This window comes from Conger conger, chromosome 9, assembly GCF_963514075.1.
Source record: "Conger conger chromosome 9, fConCon1.1, whole genome shotgun sequence".
Taxonomy (NCBI): Eukaryota; Metazoa; Chordata; class Actinopteri; order Anguilliformes; family Congridae; genus Conger; species Conger conger.
Window position 1 is genome coordinate 28886643 of NC_083768.1, and position 27309 is coordinate 28913951.

At 41.4% G+C, this 27309-nt stretch overlaps 1 protein-coding gene across 2 annotated transcripts in view; it reads right to left on the bottom strand.

The window, feature by feature from the left end:
* gjc2 (gap junction protein gamma 2) overlaps window positions 1-27022 on the bottom strand; it is a 28389-nt gene extending 1367 nt beyond the window's left edge. The window contains exons 1-3 of one of the 2 annotated variants that reach the window (XM_061254070.1): window positions 26898-27022; window positions 22610-22779; window positions 3-3447 (exon numbers count right to left, since the gene is read on the bottom strand). In XM_061254070.1, the coding sequence (XP_061110054.1) occupies window positions 2168-3427 (1260 nt within the window). In that variant the 5' untranslated portion in view covers window positions 3428-3447; window positions 22610-22779; window positions 26898-27022 and the 3' untranslated portion in view covers window positions 3-2167. Of the gene's footprint in view, window positions 1-2; window positions 3448-11624; window positions 11777-22609; window positions 22780-26897 lie in introns of those variants that run through there. The other variant, XM_061254071.1, reaches the window with a different exon arrangement.
* Between the last annotated feature and the right edge of the window lie 287 nt (window positions 27023-27309).

Genomic DNA, 27309 nt, shown 5'->3' on the forward strand with positions numbered 1-27309 from the left:
ACCGTGTTCCGAACGCCATGTTAGCTCACCATGTTTCGAACAGTACACATGTCATGACAAATAACTAGAAAATTACTTCCAGGTCAGCTTTGGCTTGTGTGTGTGTGTGTGTGTGTCTAAAGTATAATCCCTTCCGTCTTCATAAAACTTGGTACGAGTCACATACGCAATACATTTCAGCATACAGTGACATGGTAAGAGAGCTCCACTGTGACATTGTACTGGGGAAAAGCTGTTGCTAATGAGAATACGAACTGGGCAGGCTTATACGGCGGTGTTCAGACCATCGTCACCTTATACGGTCTTCCGCATTTCTCAGGAGAAAAAATACCTTCTGGTGGAAGCGGCCGCTTCGCCGTGTTCAGTTCAAAACACGATGAGTTTACCTTAGGCTTTTCACCACATCACTTGAAAATATTGTTGCATAATCTGGAGCTATCAACAGACACAATATAACTGGACGGCTTGACCTTTATCAGATCCTCAAGACTTGTTGTATGTCAAAGTACACTGGCTAATGTAACTATGCCGTTGTACATTTTGACTGTTGTCTGAAAGCATAAGCAGTATAAGCACCTCTATCCACATATTAGGATCATGGGACAATCCAAATGAATTGTAACATAACAGCAGTATAATGTTGTTAAATGAGTGAGAAATGTATTGCATAGTAGGTAGAGAATTAATTTATATAAGGAGTGTTGCATTCTGGGAGTGTTGCACTGTGGCCATGCAATTCATATGATCGCAAAAGAAAAAAAAAATCACAATTGTATAAACTGAATACCAGGATATGTTGGACACAGGAATCAGTTTTAGTTATTCAGAAACGTCATGTAATTTTTTCCATCCATGTGCAAATGTTTCATTCAGTGCACCAATAGCCAATATGTAATACATAATCAGAACACAGCGTTAGGGTGTTTTGAGGGCGACTGTCTATAGTGATCCATAGTTGTAACCATTTCTAAACTGAAAACAAAATTGCTATCAATTTTAGGAAAACTGTGATAAGAGCTTGTTTAAAAATAGTGATTTTTGTGAAAAATTGTGGCTCCAATAGTGGATTGCATGGTAGAAAATTATTATTCCTAGTCCCAGTTCCCCCTCCTCTTGTCCAGGAAACGTCAGTATGTGTTATTTATCACCGACAGGCATGCAGCTGTCTATAGATGATCTGAACATGTTCTTTTAAGCCAGCTTCCCCTGGGTACTTTTCCTTACAAAAACATTGATTTGACCTCTCTGGACCTTCCACAGGCACACGTTCTACATCTTTGACAAAAGCCAAGGAAGCCTAACCATGAGCGCAGGCCTTAAGCCCTAACGAGAACTACACGGATGAAACAAGAGCTGGCCATTGACTCTGAAAATTGACTTGAGGTGTCTTGGAATTTTGCGTGAAGAATGATGTGCATTTTCAAGACACGTTGCTATCAGGAAACTCACCCCAGAACAATGAGTGAATAGTGAATTTGACATTTTAATAGAAAGCCCAGGTCTTGTAACATGCTGTGGCCCAAACGTGCCATTTTGTTAAGAGTATGCCTGGGGCTTTCATTCTATTCACCCTTGAACATCTACAAATACATAACATACAGTACATTTAAAAAAAACTGTACTACCAATGGGCTCTCTTGTAAAGGGGTGGCACCAGGGATTTTCAGCCCCATTAAAATATATCACTTTGGGCCCCATTTACTCCAGGCTACCCCATCCCGGCACAATTGTTTTAGGACCCCAGTCAGTCAGGCCCCGCCCATACGGCAACCCTGCTCTTGTTATTAATTTCAATTTTAAAATGTCAGGTATGAATACATATATATTAGTGTAATTATTGTAATACAATAATAATAATATAACTATATCATTATAATTAAAGATCATTTCATAATATAATTATTATGAAGCAAGGATCATTTTTTTAAAGGTTGCAGGAAGGCCTGGTTGCATTTCCATCATTTGCTTGCTCTTGAGCCAATACCCTTGATCAAGCACATTCCACTGGAAAACTTTCAGCAAAAGCTTATTATTTCCAACCCACCTTTCCAGGCGCTGTGACAAATCCATGTCCCTACGCCGACCATCATGACTCACCTTAAACAACTCACAGAACACTTCCTTTATAAAAGCGGCTTGTCACCTGAAAACCAAGCAACACTGGCCCCTAAATCCAAACCGACGTCTTGCCATTTTTTACTATGGCCCCGGGTTTCTCAGTGCTCGATTTCGGCCTGGCCCCTTGCTTTTCCTGGGCCGTGTTGACCCGGTTCTGCTCCGCCACAGTGCCCCCCGAGGCAGGGCTGCTTGTTCGAGAGGGCTGCGGGTTGCTCTTGTTGTTGTTGTATGTCTGGAAGGCCATGTCCAGCTGCTCCTGGGCCACCCTCAGGTGGCGGTGCAGGCTGGCCAGTTCCGAGGGGATGTTGTCATCGGGGCTGGTGCACTGCTGCTCCTGGGCCACGTTAGCCAGGTTCTGCTCGTGAGGTATGAGGCTGTTGGGGATCGGACCGGGCTTGTCCGACTTCATCACCAGGTTGTATCCTGGGGGCGAGGCGGGGATGTTCCGGGCATAGGGGTAGCTGTATGAGGGCCGCCGCCCTTTGCTGCGCCGTCTGTGTAGCATGTCCCGGAAGGCCCCGATGCCCAGGTGAATCATCTCGCAGATGTTGAGCAGTAGGCAAAGGCAGCTCACCACATACATGATGAGGAGGAAGATGGTCTTCTCCGTGGGTCGGGAGATGAAGCAGTCTACCTTGTGAGGGCAGGGACTCTTGTTGCAGACGTAGGACGGGTCGACATGGAATCCATACAGGAGGTACTGGCCTGCCAGGAAGCCCACCTCAAAGACAGCCCGGGCGAGGAGCTGCAGCACGTAGATCCGCATCAAGCCCTCCTCCATGATCCTCCGCCGGCCGTCATGCTTCTGCTGGTCCCGTCCAGGGGGCTTGGCTGGCTCCGGCTTGATCTCCTGCACCTCCAGAGTGTCCTCGTAGATCATGGGCTCCTCCTCTTCCTCTTCCTCCAGGACCTCCTCCAGGGTGTGGGTAGCCCTCCATTTGATGGCGTGAGGCTTCTTACGGGACCTGTGATACTTACGGCGCTCCTCTTCTGAGGTGCGGGCGATCTTGTGGATGGCGTAGCCCAGGTACATGATGGAGGGGGTGGAGATCATGATGATCTGGAAGACCCAGAAGCGGACGTGTGAGAGGGGAGCGAAGGCATCGTAGCACACGTTGTCGCAGCCGGGCTGCTTGGTGTTGCAGGTGAACTTGGCTTGCTCGTCAGAGTAGATGGACTCACCACCGACCGCCGTCAGGACAATGCGGAAGATGATCAGGACAGTCAGCCACACCTTCCCCACAAACGTGGAGTGGTTGTGGATTTCTTCTAGAAGACGGGTGAGAAAACTCCAGCTCATGTTGGTCATAGGGCCTGTTCAACTAAAACCTGCAAGCACAGAAATGTAGTTAGATAGTTCAGATACAGATCTCACCACATACACTAACCAGTGTGACTATATTTACCAACCAGCTGTAAAACAGCTGTGTTGGTACATGTTGCTTATTTTTACAAATTAATACATTATCTAAAGACATTCATTGTGCTTTGCACACATGTGGTGACAGAAATTTTAATAAAACTATATTTTTTATTAAATGTAAGAAAGTGCCTATGCTCATAACTCGGCATACTTCCTTTAGCACATTGTATGAGTCTGTGAGTAAACCTCAGGCCTTCCCTGTCTGATGCAACCTCTGCCAGTTAAAAGCCAAAATATTAATAGCCCAATTAAATTAACAGTACATTTTCCACAAAGTATCTGAACAGGAAAAAACTCCAAGGCAAGTCAATGACTAATGCTAATTAGATTCAACTGCTGTAAGTATAATTCCTCAGCCATAAAAAAAAGAAAAAAAAAAGTTACATCAGTGACTGGTTCCATATATATATAAAACCAATGCTACCTAAAATTTAGGTAGCTTTTTCATACATTTGATAAATACAAAAGTCTCACATTTAACTTTCTCTTCTGTATTTATGAATCAAGCAGACAAAAATACTAAAACTGCAATTGTCCAGTCCAGTGAACACAAAATCTAGGCTTAGAGTTGTCATTAAAAGACAGAAGAATATTGAGCAACATACATAAGTCTCATTCGAATGAAACTCAACTATACATTTCAGGCATGACAGATACATTTTGTGAATTAGTATTTGCAGTTTGTATAGAGTACAGTGTTCCTGTTTGTAAATTATTCAACATGCATATGGTACACATTTTCTCAATAACTGTCAGTTGTGCTGGAAGATAAGCCTGAAGATAGTTTGACATGTTTGAGATAATTCTCAGTAAAGATGCTGGCAGACAGTTACAGGCAATACACAAGACTTGCAGTTCTGTGTGATCACAACCGACAAAAGTAATTTGTGTTTAATGACAGGGGACAATAATTGCATATTAGATGTTTCAGATGTACATATTTATGCATTTATTACAATTTGTAATATCTGCTCATAAAGCTAAAACACTGTTTCTCCAATGAATGCTGCCTTAAAGTACTGTTCCACTATTTAATGCATTCACAAAATTAATCTTAGATCTCCTCAATTCCATCATATGTTCCTACACAGTGCAAACAAAGAGGCAGGCAATAAAGAAAAAAATACACATGGATGGATTACTTACTGATCATGTCCTCACCCTGAGAGGAGCACTAAGCTCTAGATTGTGAATTTGCGATGCGCTTCATTAGCTGAAAGACCTCTGGTGCATCGCCAGCTTGTTTCCTTTGAAACATCTTGTCTGAACATGACTTTAGCATGGTATTTAAATTCCAGCCACCTCATTCTGCAGAATGTGGACATGGCTCTAAACAAACCGACAGTTATATACTTGGGAACTGAAGACCTGACCAAGCCTGAAAACTGAAAACACCAGGCACCACTCATATTTCAATACCAGTTAGAGGGTTCATTTCCAAAAAGATTTGCACTTGCAGTCAGCTTTGTGAGATGGTCATAGTTTTATGTGGGTCAACATCATTTCAGCCACAGAAATACAGAAATACAGAAAAAAGAAAAAAAAAACACTCAACATGCCATTCATTCAGTGGATGCAAATTGTGTTTTTTTTTTTAAATATTGGGTTAATATTTTGGGTACAACAAGAGAATTGCATTTGCAGGCATTGACAGTGCCAAGAAAAATGAGCAATCATGAGCTGCAACAATTCTTGATGTTCATGACAGGACTTGTTGCCAACAAATCTGAATGTTGTTGAATCTGAATGTTTCTGTGACATAAAACATACATACAGTATGTTTTTAATTAATAATACAATTTCATGATAAAAACACAAAACTACTATATAGTTACAGTTATAATAGTACTTTTTTTTATTTTCCTATGGTATAATACTTTGTTAAATCCTGCCACACAGAGCTAAAATGAACGAGAGCCGTTGAGAAAGTCAAATGTGAGGGAAAATGCTCCAAGATCAGTTGCATCTTTAATTCAGTGAATGACTGAGGGCTACAGATGACTCTAAACATTTATTTTCATGTGCTATAAGTCTTGACAGCAACTCGAAGTGACAAGCCTGCATAGTCGTTTGAGCACCAAGATAATATACTGTTGAGCAAAAAATAGTGCTCGTGCAATTTGCCTTTATTTAGTCAGAAGCCAAACTAAAATGGGACCCACCCAGGGAACCACAGACTGATAACACAGTTTTAATACAGAGAAGAGACTTAAGCCATAAAACAGTAATGGCCAAAACCCTTGAGGGCTTACTTTAGAGCAGTCTTTAATTAACAAGTGATTTACTGCGGCAGAACAGAGCATGCCCCATCACCTTCTTGGATGGAAATATCTTATCCCGTCTGGAAACTGGAAATACTATTGGTTGTTTTTGTTGTTGAGATGAATTGAACTGGTCAAGCTGGCCATAAATTGGTCTATGAGCTGGTCAACCAACTAGTGCTGTTAGCTTGTCTGAGCTGGTAGCTGGTCTGAACTGATCAACGAGCTACCAGCTGTTTCAAAACCTTTTTTTTTTTCAGCAGGGAGCTTTTCCATGAGATGAATTTATTGCCTTGTTAACTGCTAAGAACTCACTACACGGTGCTGTTGCATGTAAAACTAATTGTCTGTGGGGGGGCTTAGCCTTCCCAAACCTCAAATCCTGACTACGCCCCTGCTGAGGAGACTTCCTCAGCTATCTGGATCTGTGCGGAAATAAAAACACCCGTTCGCTCTTTCCATCGGAACAGCTGGAAGCGGGAGCAGGGCTCTGGAGCAGCTCTAATTCCACCCCGGGACAGGAGTGAGGGCCAGCGGTCCGGCATCATGGCAGGGCAGAGGCGACCGCTCTCTCATTCTTCCGCTTTGAGGAGGGCCCTGCCATATCAGCTCAGCATTTCCAATTTCATGTGCTAAACCTTTCGAATTCGATACAAGCTCAGAATGCCTAGTTTATAGTGATGTTTTTCACTGGGCAGATGCCGCGGCCGTGCGCGAGAGGATAGAAGGCATTATGAAAGCACACAAAGTGATCCCTGTGCGTGAAATGAGTTACTGAAGTTGATTTGGTGTCAATATCTCAAAAGCTATGGGAGGAGTAGGCGGAAAGAATACCCAGAGGAAAAATAATAATAATCTTGAATTCCGGATAACAATTCTTTGCAATCACACTAATTCATGTTAAGATTAACCAGATAAAGATTTAATTGAGATTTGACGACATAACAGAGTGAAAAACTGTAGTAGTTGTGCTTCAGGTGCTGTTCGGAACATTGTGATTAGGTGTTCGGAACATTGTGAGCTAACACAGGGAAGTTGTGTAGTTATTTGTTGTTTTCTCTATAATTATTGGTCCAATTAACACAAATCCAAGTGTTTTAGTGTCTGGAATAGCCAATAAGCAAATAAACCACATTCCTCAGGAGAAAAACTACAATTTAACAGATGTTAACTTCTGGTGGAAGCAGCTGCTTCCCCATGTTCGGAATACACTGAGTTAGCCTATTTTTTCTTTTTCTTTTTTTTCTCTATTGTAGAGGAAAAAGGATTCAATTCATCATGCATATACAAATAAATAGTATGAAAGTTCATTAATAAGAAACCTTACAAAGTTAAATGATCAATTCCATCCCTCAAGATGCATTTATTTTAAAAAGCCACTGTATGTAGATCTACTGTAAACTTTTTCTCTCTCTGTGACTCTCTGTGCGATTGGCTCATTGTTATAAACACGGCCCTTTTTATATGAATGTGCAGATAGCTTCAGACTTTGGTTATCAGAAACCATAACCTGCGTTATGATACCTGTTATCTGTGATTGCCATGTTTAGGATTTGTTGACACCGCTGTCTTGAATTTAGCTTGACTAAGTTGAGATACTTTCGTGATACAGGCCCCTGCTAACCTGTTTTGTATTACTCTTTATATTGTTTGCATCTTGCTGCCTTTTATATTGTTTGCATCTTGCTGCCTGTCCAGTCCTTTGTTGATTAAACACCCTGAACCTGCTTCCTGAGTCATTGATGATTCATTCCAGTATAAGAGAGCTACAGTCAGGTCCAGAATTATTGGCACCCTTGATGAAAATGAGCAAAAAAAGGCTGTATAAAATAAACAACTCATATAATGAGCTACATTTTATGTCCGAACATACGGGAAAACAATATACTTTTATCCTAATACAATTATTCTAATTTTTCTTTTCTTTTTATTGAGTGATGCTATTTTTTATGAAAAATGTAGGTGGCACCCTTAAAGATTTTTTTTAATAAAACCAAACAAAGTTAAATCTGCAGTAAAATTCTACTTACTTAAGTTAAACTCAGTCTTAAGTAACTGTATTGTGGCCTTACACCACTTCCTGTTTCCCTAGGGTAAAAAAAATGTGGTAACACACACATCTATCACCATGGGGAAAGTCAAAGAACTGTCAAATCAAAAGAGACAGATGGTTGTTGACCTACACAAGTCAGGTAATGCGTACAAAAAACCCCATAAACGGTTAAACATACCACTAACCACTGTTAGGGCAATAATCAAAAAGTTTCAAACATCTGGAACAGTAGCATACTTGCCAGGAAGAGGACACAAGTGCATGTTGCCCCCACACACAGTGAGGTGAAGGAGGCAAAGAAGAACCCAAGGACTACAGTTCAAGAACTACAGACTTTAGTTGCGTCTTGGGGTGACAAAGTCTCAAAATCAACCATAAGATGCCACCTCCATACCAGCAGGGTCTTTGGAAGGGTTGCATGAAGAAAGCCCTTACTGAGAGCAATCAACAAATTCAAGCGTCTGGAGTTTGCAAAAAGACATTGGAACTATGACTGGTACAGGGTGCTATGGTCAGATGAGACCATTTTTTGGCCATGTACACCGTCGGCATGTTTGCCGTCAAAAAAGGGATGCATACAACGAAAAGCACCTCATACCTACCATCAAATATTGATGCTTTGAATTCCAGCAAGTACCAGGACATTTTAGCAAAAAACCTGGTTGCCTCTGCCAGGAAGCTGAGACTTAGGCGTAGGTGGACCTTCAAACAGGACAATGACCCCAAACATACTTCAAAATCAACACAGAAATGGTTCCGTGAAAACAAAATCAATGTTTTGCAATGGCCATCTCAGTCTCTGGACTTAAACCCTATCGAAAACATGTGGTCTGAATTGAAGAGGGCAGTCCATAAGCACAAACCTAAGGATATGAAGGATCCTGAAAGGTTCTGCATGGAGGAATTGTCCTAGATCCCTCCAAATGTGTTGTCCAACCTTATTGAACCTTATAGAAATAGGCTCAGTGCTGTTATCCTTGCCAGGGGAGGCTGCACCAAGTACTAAAAACAAGGGTGCCCGTAATTGTGAAACCTTTTTTTTTTCGGAAAAATTTATCATTTGAAAAATGTGTAATTTTGGTCGATTCCATTGAATCATTAATAAAGTCAAATATTTTCCACATGCTGGAAAATTACAATATATCTGAGTAATGGTATTATTTGTTTTGTACAGTCTTTTCTGCTAATTTTCATCAAGGGTGCCAATAATTCTGGACCTGACTGTAGTTTTGATTCTAGGCATTTGGTTGCCTTTTGGCGTGTGTCAACATGAGCACCAGAGTTATACCAATAAAAGTCAAAGAAGCCATTATTATGGAAAAAAATTGAAAAAGAGTCTGATGCATAGGCCAAGCCTTAGGCTTACCAAAATCACCAATTTGGGACATCATTAAGAAGAAAGCACTGGTGAGCTCAGTAATTGTAATCGTATGCCAAGGAAGACTTCTATAGTTAATGACCGAAGAATTCTCACAATAATGAAGAAAAACCCCCAAGCACTTGTCCGACAGATCAGAAACACTCCTCAAGAGGTAAGTGTGGATGTGTCAGTGACGTCCACAGAATACTTCACAAACAGAACTACAGAGGCTACACTGCAAGATGCAAACCACATGTTAGCTGTGACAGCAGAATGGCCAGGTTACAGGTTGCTAATAAATATCTAAGAAATGTAATGAAAAAAGTTATCAAACAACCCTCTGAAATCACCCCTGAAAAATGTCATTCCGCCATTTTTTTACATGGCAATGCATCAGGACCTCTCCCTTGCTCTATCCCTCTTTCCCTCCCTCCTAGGTAGACAGTTAAACAGAGTAAGCATGACTTGCCATCTTGGGCTTTAGTATCACACCCCCTCCCTGAAATGAGTAATGAGTAGTTACTAAACTTAGTTATGCTCACAAGTTAATCATGAGGATGGGACAGCGTTTGCGCTAGGTCATTTCAAACGCATTTGACCTAGTTCAGCAACGACAACTAGTATTTAAATATATAATTACTTTTAAAAGTCACGTGTCAGGTTATTTTATGTAATTTAATGCCCCGTTGTAGTAACTGAACTTGGTCAATTTCAATTTAAGAGTTGAAAAATGAAAACTTCCTAGGCTGGATTTGAACCGATGGTCTTTGGTTTGCAAGGCAGACACCTTATCCACAAGGGACAAGCACAAGATACTTTTTGCAATGTCCCTTTAGGGGTTCCGTAGATTTTTGTCTGTGTGATTGTGTGGGTGCTGTCTGTGTGATTGTGTGGGTGCTGTCTATCTGTGTGATTATGTGGGTGCTGTCTGTCTGTGTGATTGTGTGGGTGCTGTCTGAGGAATGCAGCTAAATACAGAGAGATCCTTGAAGAAAACCTGCTCTGGAGTGCACACGACCTCAGACTGGAGTGACGGTTCACTTTTCAGCATGACAATGACCCAATACATACAGCCAGGACAACACTGGAGTGGCTTCAGGACAAGTCTCTGACTGTCCTGCGGCCCAGCCAAAGCCCAGACTGAAACCCCATATAACATCTGGGGATAGACCTGAAGATGGCACTTCACAAACACTTCCCATCTAATCTGACAGTGCTTGAGAGGATCTGCTAGGAAGAATGGGATAAAGTGCCCAAATCCAGGTGCTCAAAGCTTGTGGAGACGTACCGAAGAAGGCTCAAAGCTGTAATTGCTGCCAAAGGGGCTTCTACAAAGTACTGAATTAAGGGTCTGAATACTTATACAAATGAGAGATTTCAGTTTTTCATTTAATAAATTTGCAAAAGTTTGGAAATAACTGTCATTATGGGTTATTGAGTGTAGTTATATTTTATCAATTAAAAATTGAATCTACAAAAAAAGTGAAGCCACTGTATCTGGAAAAATAATAACTGGATTGCTACAAAATTAGCTGTGCACATCCATGTTATCTTTATATTAGATTACATTTAAGGCATTTGGCAGATGCTCTTATCCAGAGCGACGTACAGTTGATTAGACTAAGCAGGAGACAATCCCCCCTGGAGCAATGCAGAGTTAAGCGCCTTGCTCAAGGGCTCAAACGGCTGTGCAGATCTTATAGTGGCGAGACCGGGAATCGAACCACCGACCTTGTGTGTCCCAGTCATTAACCTTAAACACTACGCTACAGGCTGCCCCAGTTGTTGCTGCCATGTATGTCAAACAGGGCCCAGTAGTCTAGCCAGATATGTTTCAGTCAAGCTACAATCAAGCTAAGTTGCTTCAAGTTGCTTGACGCAACTTAAACAGGTCTTCAGTATCTGGCTCTTTGTCTAATTGGATCAGTATAAGTCTTGCAAAAAAATGAATCAAGCAATCTATTTGTTGTCTTAGTAAGTCTAGAAGTTTTATGAGAGCCATCCTTTGTGTCCTTCTTTTTTAATAATACAATCTTAAAGCACATTCCTGCAGCATGTATCACACTGTCTATGGCCTGCTACATTGAATCGAATAAGAGGCGCAATGCTCTCAAGTTAGCTAAAATGTATTTTATAATGAATAATCTCCAGCAAAAACAAACCAGCAAACAGGCACACAATTTTTGTCTGAACCCTAGCATAGAAAAGAAAGGGAATTCAAGCCAAATTCTCCCAGAGGACAGGCAGTTCGTTGGGAGAGAAAAGTCCTTAAAAATCTGAGGTCCACTGACAGGCAAAGCCTCGGATATACTTGGCTTCGAGTAAACTCAAGAGTAAATTCAAGAGGAAGCAGACAGAACTCACTTTGAGATCTGCTTGCTCCAGCAGTGTGTTTTTCTGCATCCTCACCATCCAGTCTCCAAATCTCCTGGTTCAGTCTTCTGAGACGGACAGCCTGTTCCTGAGACATGACCTCCTACAAGCTAGCGCTCGCTACAGCTTGATTCCAACATGACTGGCGACACTGCGACAAGCCCGCGGAGGGCCGGAGGCACGACCGCCTGTTTATCCTCCCCTTGTCTGACAGCAGCTGAGCCCTCTCCCTTTTAAAAAAGCCTCATATTTTGCAGTGTGTCTGGTTTCTATAACCCCTGCCTTTAGCTCAGGAAGAGCAAATGAAAAGAGGAAGGAAGAAGCCCTCATCTGGTACGTGACCTTCATTGAAGAGGTCAGATCTGAGGACCGTTTGGCTGCCACAGCAGCATAAACAATAAAGAGTGTGAGTGGGTCAGTGGCTGTCGGGTGGCTTCTGGAAATCACCCATGTGAACTACCACTGTGCGACATCCCTGCTAAAAATGAGCAGAACATTTTTTTAATTGAACACCTCCACTGGTTAGTACTGTACACATGAAAACCCAGGGGTTACTTTTTCCACAGTGAGAAAGGCATGTACCCTGAGAACATTCACAGTGGGTACCGAGAGTATCGTGTTGAAAAATAAACAAGCCTTGGGATTCCATAACATGATTACATGCTGTTACTTTTAAACATCAGTTGTGACCCTAACAAAAGGAAAACAAAGGCTGGGATGTCAAAAGAAAAGGAGAGGCAGACATAGATCAGGTATGTGTGCTCACCCACCAGATCCACCAGAGTGTAATATTCAGGTACATTCGGTCACATCGAGTGTCAAAATATTTAGACATTGTCCGGGCATTCAGCCAATGGCTGAGCTCGTATCCAGGGTTTGCACCCAGTTGCGCTTCATCTGGTTCTACAGGACAATGTACGTTTTTCCCTGACAGCTCGAGCTAGGGGGAACTGCATTGCTAACTAACTAGCCATCTAACTTCCACATCTCTTTGCAAAAGGAATCGTCCCTGTGCTGGTATAGTTAAGGAGTGACCACCAAACTCACCATGTCACAGAAATAAAAAAGAAACAGGATTCTAGATACAGAAACAGGATTCAAAAACAGACCTGAATATGGAACATGGTCTGGATAAATGGAACATGAGTCATTAAGGAATAATGTGGGAATGGTCCCAAACTGACTCGTGTGTCAGGGATGTAATCCTAATTATTCACATTCTTTGGCTTAGTTGAGTCACTCTCTGGGATAGTGACCATAGTACAAGCAGCTTCTGCCTGATCAGATGTGCACATAAAAAAACACTCTGTCTGACAAAATACAAACTATGGTTATTTATAATATTCCCGGGTCCTTGTTTCCCAATTCCCCAAAATAACAGAGTTTACATCTGCATCTTCTGCAGTACCCTTTCCAGTGCCCCAAAAAAACAGGGGTACTGGAAATGGCATTGAAGGCCCTCACATAATCAACTGATTTCATATTCTTCCTGGCGTTGCTAGATGTAAAGATTTTACAAAGGATTTCCAAAAACACTCACTTGACCAAGTTTTATTAAGCCACCATTTTAACGGTAACGCTTGTTTCTAGTATTCTGTTTTTCATGAAAGATACTATCAGAGATTTAAATATAGCAAGCATGGGTGTGTCTTGCATGTTAATTATGCTTTTGTGGATGACGGAAATATATCACAGGAGGCTGTGGGAGGACGCGTAAGCCTCCACTTTCAAATCCAAGGAAATCTGTGGACCGCTTGGGCATGAGTGGCATCTAAACCAATTGCCAGTTGGGGCCCCATGGGTCCAAAGCCCTTAGCTGCCACCCCTATGGGGTGAAGGGATTTGGAATTTTATGTTTCCCTGGTGGAGTGAGAGAGTAGGGCTGGGGTATCGGATTCTCTGCTTATGCTTCATAGTGTTCAGCTCCTTACAGGCCCTTTATAGACCCGATACAAGGAAAGCAACTAAGTTCAATCTTCCTTTCTGTTTTACTGACAAATGGCTTGGAGACTAAGAAGAGACGCAGGGCCAAGGCACATCAAAGCAACAGCAGCACATCTCTACCCTTGCCAAAGTCAACTCAGAGTTTGTCTCAAACACTACATTGATCGGAGTGGACTGGGGCCACAGAGGTCCCTGTTTATATAACGGATCAAGAGCGGCCATGTGACTGGAGGCAGGGTGACGTGACACCAGCGAGCGTGCAATCCACTCCACCAACGAACCTCTACCCCAGTGAGGTGGTGGAGTATCCCATAGGCAACCTTAGAGTGCTGCTAGTCAATTCTCATTTGGTCATATCTCTCTTTTTAGCCTGCTGCCTCCTACCACTGTCCCCTGCTTGCCTGTTTGACAAAAATTGGAGTCCATCAAAGAGACTTGGTTCAGGATCTGGGAGGCAGATGCCAGATCTACCCAAACAAATTCTCATCCTGAACAGCAGGCAGCTTATCTCAAGAACCTAAACACTGTCCAGAATAGAGCTCAATTGGAGCAAACATGTGAAGGCTTCAGGCTCCCAGCACTGCTTGGTTCAGCTCAAATCATCCTTCACTGAAAATGTCTGTACTGTAGATCTATCAATGCAAGTATTCAATCACTTATAGTTGCTGAGAATGGAAAGAAGTGAAGATTGTCCATTGCCAATTTTATTTCATTTTATTAACTCTTTACCATAAACAAGGTACAGAAAATGCCACAAAAGAGACTTACTATACGATACTAAATGAAATTAATTACAAGAATACACATTTTCCCAATCTATGCTCAAGTTGTTATACATCAGCTTACTAAAATAATTAACATAGAAAAGTAAAACTAATTCTCTGCCTTTTATTGCAGTCTAATAGTAGGTGATGTCTTCTCTATTTCTAACTCACCAGGTGTGCATTATCAATATACCTGTAAAAATATATTAAAAAGGTCACTAATACTTTGTCTATTGTTACATCTGGTCTATAAAAAGTATTGGTAAAAATATTGCTTTTTTTAATTCAATACATATACTCATCAGTATCCTCATACAAACAAAAGACCATTGGAAGTGAACAAAAATGAACTTGCCCACCCAGGAATGAGACCATACCATACCAAGTATTTCAAGAGATTTTATATTACATAATTTGAGCAAAATACTTTCCAGTCACCATGACATTTTCTGCTACATGCAAAAAAAGAATACATGCATCTTCAATTAATGAATGTCAATATTTCTGGAATTCATTAGCACAATGCTTTATATTAACAGAAATCCTGCAGGTTCAACTATGGTTTGCACAACGGTGAAATGATCCACCACTACTCCACAGATAATAGGACATGCATATCACAGTGGACCACCAATATAGCTTCTGTGCAAAATCCTCCTCCACTAAGATAGTTACTGATTAACATAAAAGTGTGCCCTGGGCAATGAACACTCTTATCATTAACACCAACCGTCAGCTGTCAACTGTTATCCTTGCTCTAAAAGCCTGAGTCTTTTCCCAGACTCATACCAGCAAGACAGCATGGAATCGTCCTTGCCAAAATGACACAGTTGAACAATTTAACATTAAAAAACAATACTTTTAAATTGATGGTTTATAATTGAATCCACAGGTATGTTTCTACATTACTGCCTTAGAAAAACTACTGTATTGTTTGGAAGTAAACACAGAGGAAACTTATTGCAGAGGAAGTAATACAGCTCTTAAAAAAATATGCTCACATCATCACAGCTTTCATTGCAAGAACTGAAGAAATTAGGAGAATTATATTTTAGGGTACAACTGGTAAAGCACAAACAAAAAAAGGCATGCTTTGGGTGGTGGGAGGGAATTGAACTTCAACAAAACGAAACAGAGCGAATAGATGAAGCTCATCTTTACCTGTGGCCAGATTTGAAAGAATTCTTGCTGACCCTGGTACCAGAAGGAGACATGTGGAGCCTCAGCAGAGCCAGTTTCATCCAGACACCCATCATCGAGAGAGAGAGAGAGAGAGAGAGAGAGAGAGAGAGAGAGAGAGAGAGAGAGAGAGACTGGATGTCTTGGCTCTCTGAGGAGTCTCTAAAAGTGGGGGAGGGGGGACTTTCTTCCAGCATGTTCACATCATTCACGGCTTGCACAAGAGCTTATTGCTCACAATGTAGCTATACATGACAGACTTTCTGTCATGTAATGAGTTTAATTTGGATGTGCTATTTTCTTATGCTGAAGAAAATAACAGCTAAAAGGTAAATACAGTGGGTGCCAGAATGATTGGCACCCTTAATAAAAATCTAGAAAAAAATGTAAAACATGGATAATGACTAAAATAAAAGACTACATACATACATTTTATTTCAATACATACTCTCAAGTTAAAACATTTTTTATTTAGTAATCTCATTTTTTCTGAATTTTTTTAAAATTGTAAATAAAATCAAATAAAGTGAAATTGGCAATACGATTTTACTTAATTTAACGTTTGTTAATCTCTTAGTCTAAAGGAACTATTTTCTGTCATTCCATCACTTCCTGTTTAACCAGAGTATAAAAATGAGGTAACAATGCAAAATCCCTTTGTCAACCATCAGCATGAGAAAACCCAAAGAGCTGTCAATTCAGGGTACAGGGCACAGATTCAATATACCAATATAGCATTGTAAGGGAAATAATTAAAAGGCAAAACAAATATGGAATGGTTGTGGAGGCCATAAATAACCCAACGATCAAAGTTTAAGAACTGCAGAGATTGGTTGTGTTCTGGGGTCACCAAGTAGAATAAAAACATAAAATGGCACCTCTATACCAACAAACTCTTTGGATGGCTGGCAGGAAGAAGCGGTTTCTGAGCACAACAAATAAAATGGAGGTGAGTCATTGATGTTTTCCTGCCAGTGTTCGAGGGGCAAAATTTAAGATCAGTGGCACAATTACATTACATTACATTACATTATTGGCATTTGGCAGACGCTCTTATCCAGAGCGACGTACAACAAAGTGCATACCCATAACCAGGGATAAGTTCGCTGAAAGACCCTAGAGGTAAGTACAATTTCAACTGCTACCTGTACAACAAAGATAAGGACAAGGGCCATTTTTTTTTTTTTTTTTTTTTTTTTTTGAACAAACAAACAAACAGAGCAAAAGTCACCAAAGTTAACTATCCAAACACTGCTTACCTAGCCAACTAAAATACTGATACACAAGTCACAGAGACAACAATTAAGGTTCACAGGGAGGTAGGGAGGGATGGGGAGAGGTGCTGTTTGAAGAGGTGTGTCTTCAGCTTGCGCTTGAAGGTGGGGAGGGATTCTATAGTTCTGACCTCAACGGGGAGTTCGTTCCACCACCGTGGAGCCAGAACAGACAGTAGTCGTGAGCGTGAGGTGGAGGTTCTGAGAGGGGGAGGTGCCAAGCGGCCTGTGGAGGCTGAACGAAGAGGTCTGGCAGGGGTGTAGGGTCTGATGGTTTTTTGCAGATAAGCTGGGGAAGACCCTTTAACTGCTTGGAAGGCTAGCACCAATGTTTTGAATTTGATGCGAGCCATGACAGGCAGCCAGTGGAGGGAAGTAAGCAGGGGGGTGACGTGTGAGTATTTGGGAAGGTTGAAGACCAGACGAGCTGCTGCATTCTGGATGAGTTGGAGGGGTCTGATGGCAGACGCTGGGAGGCCAGCCAAGAGGGAATTGCAGTAGTCCAGGCGGGACAGAACCATCGCTTGGACCAGGAGCTGGGTCGAGTAGGGGGTGAGAAAGGGGCGGATTCTCCGTATGTTGTATAGGAAGAACCTGCAAGACCGGGTCACCGCCGCAATGTTCTCGGAAAGGGACAGTCTGCTGTCCATCACCACGCCGAGGTTCCTTGCACTGGGTGACGGCGTGAGTGTGGTATCCCCGAGGGAAATGGAGAGATCCAGATGGGGAGAGGTATTAGCAGGGATGAATATCATTTCAGTTTTACCTGGGTTGAGCTTTAGATGGTGGTTGTCCATCCAGCTCTGGATGTCCCTCAGGCAAGCAGAGATACAGGCTGAAACCTGCGTATCAGACGGCGGGAACGAGACAAAGAGTTGGGTATCGTCCGCATAGCAGTGGTAGGATAGCCCATGTGCAGTGATCACAGGGCCAAGGGAGCGAGTGTAGAGAGAAAAAAGAAGCGGGCCAAGGACTGAGCCCTGGGGAACTCCTGTGGCGAGGGGCCGAGGTGTCGATACCGAACCAGCCCAGGCAACCTGGAAGGAGCGACCAGAGAGGTAGGACTCAATCCAGTCCAGGGCTGTGCCACAGATGCCCGTTGCTGACAGGGCAGACAGGAGGATGGAGTGATCCACAGTGTCGAAGGCAGCAGAGAGATCTAGAAGAATGAGGACAGAGGAGAGGGAGGCTGCTCGTGCGGCATGAAGTGACTCACTGACGGAGAGGAGCGCAGTCTCTGTCGAGTGGCCCGATCTGAAGCCAGACTGATGGGGGTCTAGCAGGTTGTTGTTAGAAAAGAAGGAAGAAAGTTGAGTAGAAGCGGCTCGTTCTATAGTTTTAGAAAGGAAAGGAAGAAGAGATACCGGGCGGTAGTTCTGGATGATGGAGGGATCCAGGGTAGGCTTTTTTAGCAGCGGAGTGATGTGGGCCCTCTTGGAGGATGCCGGAAAACAGCCGGAAGACAGGGAGGAGTTGACAAGGGAGGTGACAAATGGGAGAATGTCAGGTGTGATAGTTTGGAGAAGAGAAGAGGGGATAGGGTCAAGGGCACAGGTTGTAGGGCGGTGGCAGAGCAGGAGTTGAGAAACATCAGAGTCTGTAAGGGGGGAGAAAGTGGAAAAGGAAGGGATGGGCCTAGAGGGGGGGAAGGGCACAGTGAGGGGGGCGGCGGTTGTAAAGGATCTGCGGATGACTGCGACCTTCTCATCGAAGAAATCAGCAAAGTCATCAGCAGTGAAGGAGGACTGAGGAGGAGGAGGCGGTGCGTTGAGGAGAGAGGAGAAAATGGAGAAAAGTTTCCGGGGGTTAGAAGCAGAGTTCTGAATTTGCGTTTGATAGTATTTTGCTTTGGCGGCAGTGACATCGGAAGAGAATGCCGCCAGGAGAGACTGGTAAGTCATGAGGTCGGAAGCGTCTCTGGATTTCCCCCACTTCCTCTCCGCTGCGCGGAGGCTGGCCCTGGAGGTACGGAGGGTGTCAGATATCCAAGGACTGGGAGGGGATGTGCGAGGTGGCTTTGAGACAGGGGGACAGAGAGAGTCAAAGGCGGAGGAGAGAGATGAAAGGAGGGTGGCAGATGCAGAGTCAGCGGGGAGTTTGGAGAAGGATTCGAGAGGGGGGAGTGAGGCGGTGACGGTGCTGGCAAAGGAAGAGGGTGAGAGGGAGCGGAGGTTACGGCGGGCTGAGGAAGTGTGGGAGGGAGGAGGGAGAGGAGGATGGGGAGGAAGAGGGAGGGAGAATGAGATGAAGTGGTGATCAGATGTATGGAGAGGGGCAACCGTGAAATTGGAGCATGAGCAGTTCCTTACAAAGACAAGGTCTAGGACATTGCCCGCCTTGTGGGTTGGAGGAGAGTGTTGCAATTAATTAAACAATTAATTAATTGCAACAATTAATTTAAAAAATTAAAAAAAAATCTTGGCAGAAAATCTGGTTGCCTCTGCTAGGAAGCAGGTTATCGGTAGATTGTCCAGCAGGACAATGACTCCAAACAAAGATCAAAACCCACACAGAAATGGTTAAGTAAAAACCACAACATGTTCTGCAATGGCCATCTCAGTCTCGAGACTTAAATCCGGTTGGTTGATTCAATTGAATCTTTAATAAGATTCCAATTTACATATGTAGGAAAAAATCATATCAATTACTATTTTTTGTTTGCATATTTATCAATATATGCTAATTTTGCCAATAATTATGGAGTCCACTGTATGTGTTAATGCACGACACACATTACATTACATTACATTACATTAATGGCATTTGGCAGACGCTCTTATCCAGAGCGACGTACAACAAAGTGCATACCCATAACCAGGGAGTTGTACGTGGTGTAATTAAGGTAGAATTGTATATCAGTACAATGTAAACACATGTGCAATACACTTCTCTAGCCTGCCCCCTGCTAATGTACAAGTTCATTGATTGAATTGAGCCTACACAGAGTTTTCTCAGTGCATTCAAGTGTGCATGATGAAATGAAACACAAAAAAACTGTCCTGAAATCATCCTTACATTAGAATTGTATTTTTTTATAGATTCAGAATGAGCAATTCCATTGCTGAATTCATTGCTATGCAAAAATTCTAGATTCATTTAATTAGCTTGACCTTCAATCTTATCATTTGTAGGATATACAAGTTCCTTAGACATATTTCGTTAACTCCTTAAGTATCTTGACACAAATTTTCAAAGCCTGAAAATGACATACATACATGTTGAGTTGAGAACTGTTCATCAGTGTCAAAATGGAATGGTGATACACTGTTGATGAAATTGCTGCACATTAGCAGCTGTTAAGAAATAAAAGCATTTACCACTCCTGCCAGTGGGTGGCAGGAGCATTCCAGATTAATATTCTCTTGTAATGTCACACTTTGTAACAGCCTGAGAAGGGGTTTCCTCTAGCTAGCCAGAAAATACAGCCGAGAGTACACTGGTTACAGACACTGGTACAGACACTGGTAATACATAGACTGTGTGGACAATGAAACAACCCAGTAACACAATCTGATTAATCTTGTGGTAAGTTACTTTATTATTTGTTCTTAAGCATTTTTAACATTTATATCATTTGACTCTGCAAATAACTAGTGTCAACAGATTAGGAGGAACCTTATTAAATATCCACATCAAAAAACCTGTGTCTGAATAAAATAGGAGAACATTAAAAGTACATTTGCAGGACACTGCAGTATGATAGCATGCAAAGATATAGCACACCTTGTCCCTGCTCACTGTATTAAAATTGTCATTCTGTTCTTTTTTGAGATAAATTATGGTTGCAACTAGATTGAAGAAGGGGTGAGTTAGACCATTTCACTTCAAATTGCACTTCCTGTAAAAAATTGGCTCCAAATTAAATGCAGAATTCAGCTAACATTAGTACAGTATTTACATGAATATAATGTTAATGTCATAATGTTGCAATGAGAAGGTTGTAGATACTGTCAATACTTACTGAACTATTCAGAGTACTAGTAGTGAAACTGCCAACATATTCTAAAAAAAAGTGGGTGTGACAGTCCTATTTCGGGTTCTTCCATATAGTTAAATATTGGCAGGGAGTCTATTTGGCCTCTGTCAGGCAGCTTTTTATACTGTTTGTATACCTTGGACGGGTGGCTGCTTCACCTCAAATTACTGCCATCATTCAGATACTGAGTTTGAAAGAGACAAACATCCTAAATAAGAGTGGGCAGACACTATTGGAATGAAGATGCAGTCCTAAATGTGAATCATTTAATGTTTACACGGGTAAGAAAAGCATACTGGCGCTTGGCTGTCTGCATCTAGAGATGCTATGGTATATAATACAGCCGGGGTTTTTCAACAGGGGAACTGAAGAGGGTCTCATTCCAGCTGGCTCATGCCCGAAACTGTTGGTAATTGACCTTCACAAGTCTGGTTATATGTAAGAACAAAATATATAAATACCACTTAGCACTGTAATGGCAATAATCCAAAGGAATTAAAACATATGGAAAGGCTGCAAAATTCCAGGAAGTGGACAAAAGAGCGTGATGCCCCTGTGGCTGGTAAGGATGATGGTGGTGAGGGAGGCGATAAATAACCCATGGACCACAATTCAAGAATTACCACGTTTGGTCACCAAGTCTCAAAAATAACAATAAGGCAATATAAACAATAAACAAAACGAAGCAACTGAAGTTTGCCAAACGTCACTGGAGTTATAACTGGAAGAGACATTCTGCCTCACCATTTAAAGAGAGAAAACTTGCTTTCATGGCAGATTCAGTGTACAGAATAACTATACAGGTGCATCTTAAAATCTTTATGTGTAATGAATCTAGAATATATGAAAGTTTCATTTTTTTAATGAAATGTGAATGTGAAAAATTAACCCACAGTATGCGGGCATCACACAAGCATCTCAGTATCAATTCAAATGGCAGAAGGAGATATGCAAGAGGTATGTTCTTTGGTTAGAAAAAGATTTCACGGAAGACATTGCAGATGAACTTAAGTTCACTCCACTGTGGCATTCCAATTTTATTGACTGTTGAAACACACCAAAGGTTTTCAAAGACCAAAGGTAGCTGTTATAGAGAAAACAGGCTAAACCAACAGCCCAGAGTGACAGACTGCACTTGTTTTCAGACCATTTCCCAGAAAAACATATAAAACCATACCCACATAAAGTAGACAGAAATGTATAATATTAGAAGCCATAATACTCTCATATGGTCATATTTTTGTCCTCATAATGACAAAAAAAAAAAAAAGATGAATTAATTGGAAATTGTTTAAATGTAGGTCTCCTTATTTCAGCATGTAGTCTACAGCCAATGCATAAATTATCCAGATCAATAAACAAAGTGTGATGCTCGGAAACCATGTTTTTCAAATCAATGAAACAAGTGAAACAATAAAAGAATACAGGTGACTGAAAACAACACAGTATATCTCCAGAGTTGGGTGATTCCAAAAAAGCATTCAAAGTTCACTTAGCAAAAACAAAACATCAATAATAACAAACATTATTTAAAATGTAAAAAGATAAACTCAGCAATCCAGCAAGAAAGTGAGCAACCCAGTTTGTGTTTCTTATGCAGGACTTACAGCATCGACATACCGGTCTGGTCTATACTGGTCTAATACTATACTGGTCAATATTGTCATAACTGCTCACTGTTGCATTTTAATAGCTTAAACTACAGTGTCAGTAACATCTACTGAATATGAATAACCTTTTCCATGTTGAGAATATATATTTCCCAACAGGGCGACACAACTCAATGCTATGATTCCACTCCAAAGCTATTTTTGATAGTATATTCCTCTATACTGTCAGTACACACTGTATTATTATGAATGAAAGGAAAAGTCACTCACTTACTCCACAACATGGTCTCATGGACAGCAAAATCATTACTTGAATGATGAGCCAAATGGGTGGAGAATCCGCTGTACCTACCCACCCATCGAGAGAAAACAATGTTATTTTACTGATCTGTCACTCCAGAGCATCCTGGGACAGCTTCCGGACCCCGGTTAGCTGTTCTGGCCCTGGAACAAGACAAGAGAGACAATGGGTCATTTTCCACCCTCCCGACGTAAAGCGCTCAGCACCAAGTACAGGCAGGACTACTCCAGAGACGAGCCCAGTGCCAATACCCCCATTGTTTCCCTGGCTGGTTACAATCCCCACTATGCCTTTATTTTATCAATCAAGAGTTGTGTTGCAGTCGTTCATTCAACCTGGAATTTCCATAACCCCCGGGAATTTAGAGCCTGGGGATGGGCGGGGCAAACAAATTGAAGTTTCTATTATTTTCAAATAGCTTGATCTCTTAAACTGCTTTGCGCTTCTGGAATCAAATGAATACATTCTATGTTTGAAAATGACCAGGACTTGCAGTAGAATACTTGCAGTGGTGTGTTATTTGCAAAATATCCAAAAATTGCTGATTATTTTGTGGAATTCTTCATAAATATCTCTTGGGAGCATGTGCTGATATGTTTTTTGGGAACTAAGGTGAAGAATAAAAAATTATTTTCCTCACTCTTAGGGAAAACAACATTATATTCCATCCTTTGTTCTGCTATGAATCTGCATGACTGTATTTTTAGTACATGAGCTCCACATAACTTACTGTGAACCCTGGAGGTTAGAGAAGGCTGGCAGAGCTAATAGGGAGAGACACTGAGCGAAGGGGATACCCTAAACATGATGAATAACTTCAACTGTATTTTTTCCCCTCAGCTGAAAACCCCAGAAGCCTGGTAATATGTCTTCCCCTGTAACAGCAATTTACCGTCAAGTGCTACACTAAATAATAGCTACAGCATAAGATGTGAAATGTAATAAAGAATATATAATAAAGAGTAAATTCAGGTGAAGAATTTCTACTACATTTCTGTGTTGACATTTTCTGGAAACAAAAAAGCCTTTAGAACACAGAACTTTAGAAATTCATTTTAGACAATTGTTTGTATTATTATGATATCAAGAAATACGTGATTGCTTTTCCCAGAAGTTCCAATATATGTGAGCTATTAACAGAACATGACCAAACTGTGACCTTTTGGCTGAAAAACTGTGGAAGGTGTGTCTTATGTTGAGAGGGCTGAGACCACAAGACAATCTGTTCTTCATTTTATTCATCACCAAAGGCCTCAATTGGCTAACTTTTTCCTGGTTTCTGCCCAACTGATTGCAGTGTTAGATTGACCTCCAGGGACTGATGTCCTTGGAAAAGGATTGTCCTTTTGTTTTCAGGCACATGACGTGCTTCACTGAAAATTGGGGTCAAAGTGTTGTAACATACAGTATTATATTTCCTCATATCAAAATAATATTGATTGAAATGAAGCTATTTTTGTATGCACATATTTGCATATACAGCAGGAGCATATGCATAATAATATTGCATATTATTTGATCCCTTGCTGATTTTTTATCATAGGAATTTTAATCATAGGTACATTTTAACATTGAGAGACAGAATATCACAAAATAATCCACAATAACAACATCATATAAATTTTATAAATGTATTATCGTATTTTTGCATGAAATAAGTATTTGATCCCCTACCAATCAGCAATAATTCTGGCTCCCACAGACCAGTTAGTTTTCCATTAAGAAGCACTCCTAATCTCAACTCATTACCCAAAACACCTGTGTCAACTCGTTACATCGTTATGTAGCTCACCACGTTCCCACCATGGCCAAGACAAAGGAGCTGTCTAAGGACATCAGGGACAAAATTGTAGACCTGCACAAGGCTGGGATGGGCTACAAGAAGATAAGCAAGCAGCTTTGTGAGAAGTTAACAACTGTTGGAGCAATTATTAGAAAATGGAAGAAACACAAAGTCACCGCCAATCTGCATCGGTCTGGGGCTCCACGCAAGATCTCGCCTCGTGGGATATCAATGATCATGAGAAAGGTCAGGGATCAGCCCAGTACTACACAGGAGGAGCTTGTTAATGACCTGAAGGCAGTTGGGACCACAGTCACGAAGAGAACCATCAGTAACACACTACACCGTGAAGGATTAAAATCCTGCTGCGCGCGCAAGGTTCCTCTGCTTAAGAAGGCACATGTACAGGCCCATCTGAAGTTTGCCAAAGAACACCTGGATGATCCAGAGGCTTGGGAGAAGGTGATGTGGTCAGATGAGACCAAAATAGAACTATTTGGCATCAACTCGACTCGCCGAGGAGGAAGGGAAATGCTGAGGTGGATACCTTATGCTTTGGGGGTGTTTCTCAGCTAAGGGGACAGGACGACTTCACTGTATCGAGGGGAGGATGAATGGGGCCATGTACCAGGAAATTTTGGGCGACAACCTCCTTCCCTCAGTGAGAGCATTTAAAATGGGTCGTGGATGGGTCTTCCAACATGACAATGACCCAAAACAAGGCAACAAAGGAGTGGCTCAAAAAGAGGCATATTAAGGTCTTGGAGTGGCCTAGCCAGTCTCCAGACCTAAATCCCATCGAAAATCTGTGGAGGGAGCTGAAGCTTCGAGTTGCCAAGCGACAGCCTCGGAACCTTAAGGATTTGGAGAGGATCTGCAAAGAGGAGTGGACCAAAATCCCTCCCAAGCTCTATGCAAACCTGGTGAAAAACTACAAGAAACGTCTGACCTCTGTGCTTGCCAACAAAGGTTTCTCCAAGTCCTATTGTTCTATGGATCAAATACTTATTTCATGTGAAAATATGATCTTAAATGTATAAAATTTATATGATGTTGTTATTGTGGATTATTTTGTGATATTCTGTCTCTCAATGTTCAAATGTACCTATGATTAAAATTCTACACAGTTCCATTCTTTGTAAGTGGGCAAACCTACAAAATCAGCAAGGTATCGGTAAGGTATCCTCTGTAAGGGCTTTCTATAGTCTGAAAAAAATATGATATAGGTAGTTACAGTAAAATCAATGTGTCCAGCTACTGTGCATTTTAGAAGTGTCTCATAATAGTTTTGTCCTTGGAAATCATGGATACAGTGGCTTATCTATATATTAGAGCTGTGTGCTGACTGTGCGCTACTTGTAGAGACTAGTTTACAATTGGAAAGGTTGCCAAACATTGTTCAAGACGTCATATTAAATGAATAACATGGTGGTTGAATGTGACACTTGGCAGTTGTCTTTACGCAACAATAAAACAAATGAGCATAATTGCATTATTCAGTCATTTAACTGTACATTCAGACTTTTTTTTCAAAGCCTAAATTTCTCACATGAACTGTCTGGGTGTGGTAATGAGAACTGTCAATTAGTTATGATGTGCCCCTACTTTCTTGTAGGCCAGCTGCACAAACTGTGGGTCACAAGTTATAGGGGAGGGATAAGGGGAGTGTGACATACTACTGGGACAACACTCTCAACTGGTTGAAAATAGGATGATAAATTCAGAAACCTCTACCATAACACATGGAACACCCTACCTACCTACAGGAAATAGAATTGAATTGGAATTGGAATTGAACTGCAATTTCTGAAAGTTCAATTTAATTCAGTCAAATTGTGAATTATTATTTTCATTACCACATATCTGAGATATGATATATATATGAGATATATATATAAAAAAATAACAAAGTGATGTATGTTTATGTGGTTAATCTGGGGAATGTTGATTTGATCAAATTCCAAGCAACAGAAACACTTGAACAAATGAGCGGGATGAATACAAAACATTCACATTCACATGGAATTTAAAGGAATTACTGTAAATTTGGTTTCCACTAATTCCAATTAAATCCAGTTTTGTTTCCTGAGAGCTGGTAGCAATTTCAATCCCAATTCCTGCACCTGAAATAAAATTGGAATTTACAATGCATTCTTGATTGAATTCATGAATGGCCCCAACCCTGCAATTAGCTAAATACTTACAACTTGGTTTGCCCTAAATCAATTATTATTGACTGCATGTAATGATAAAAACCTATAGTAGACAGTACTTGGAATAAACAAAACAAAATTAAAAAGAGCAACAGCTAGCATTGGCATCCGGTGCAATGCATTTGTCCTTCTTACACAATCACCATGGCAACATATAATGTATGATACACATACTGTAGCTGTTCATACATTTTTTGTTACACACAGGCTCACTGCTACGGCGGGTCGAATGCAGAAGTCACACAAGGCCTCGACCCTGGATTACCTTTGATCTTTCACATTGCACAGGAGTTTTTCCTCATGGCTATTTTCGTGTTATTCTGCCCACTTGGGAGTTTTTTGGGGGTTCAGGCCTGGTTTTTATCTCATTTTTGTTCTGTTACTCTGTAAAGCATAAGCAAGATAGCACTCTGTAAAAAGCACAATACAAGGTATTGGCAAAGGCACTTGACTGGGACTCCAAGTTGATGGTTCAAGCCCCGGTGTAGCCATGGCAAGATTTTCATAGCCGTTTGGCCCTTCAGCAAGGCCCTTCACCCTGCATTGGATAGAATTAACACATTATTTTTATTATTCTTTTTAGGGGCCTCAAAATATCATCCTAATCATCCTAACTTCACCCTGAAATACAGTGGTCCTGAATCGCCCTATGGGGCACAGTCCAGATTTGATCCATA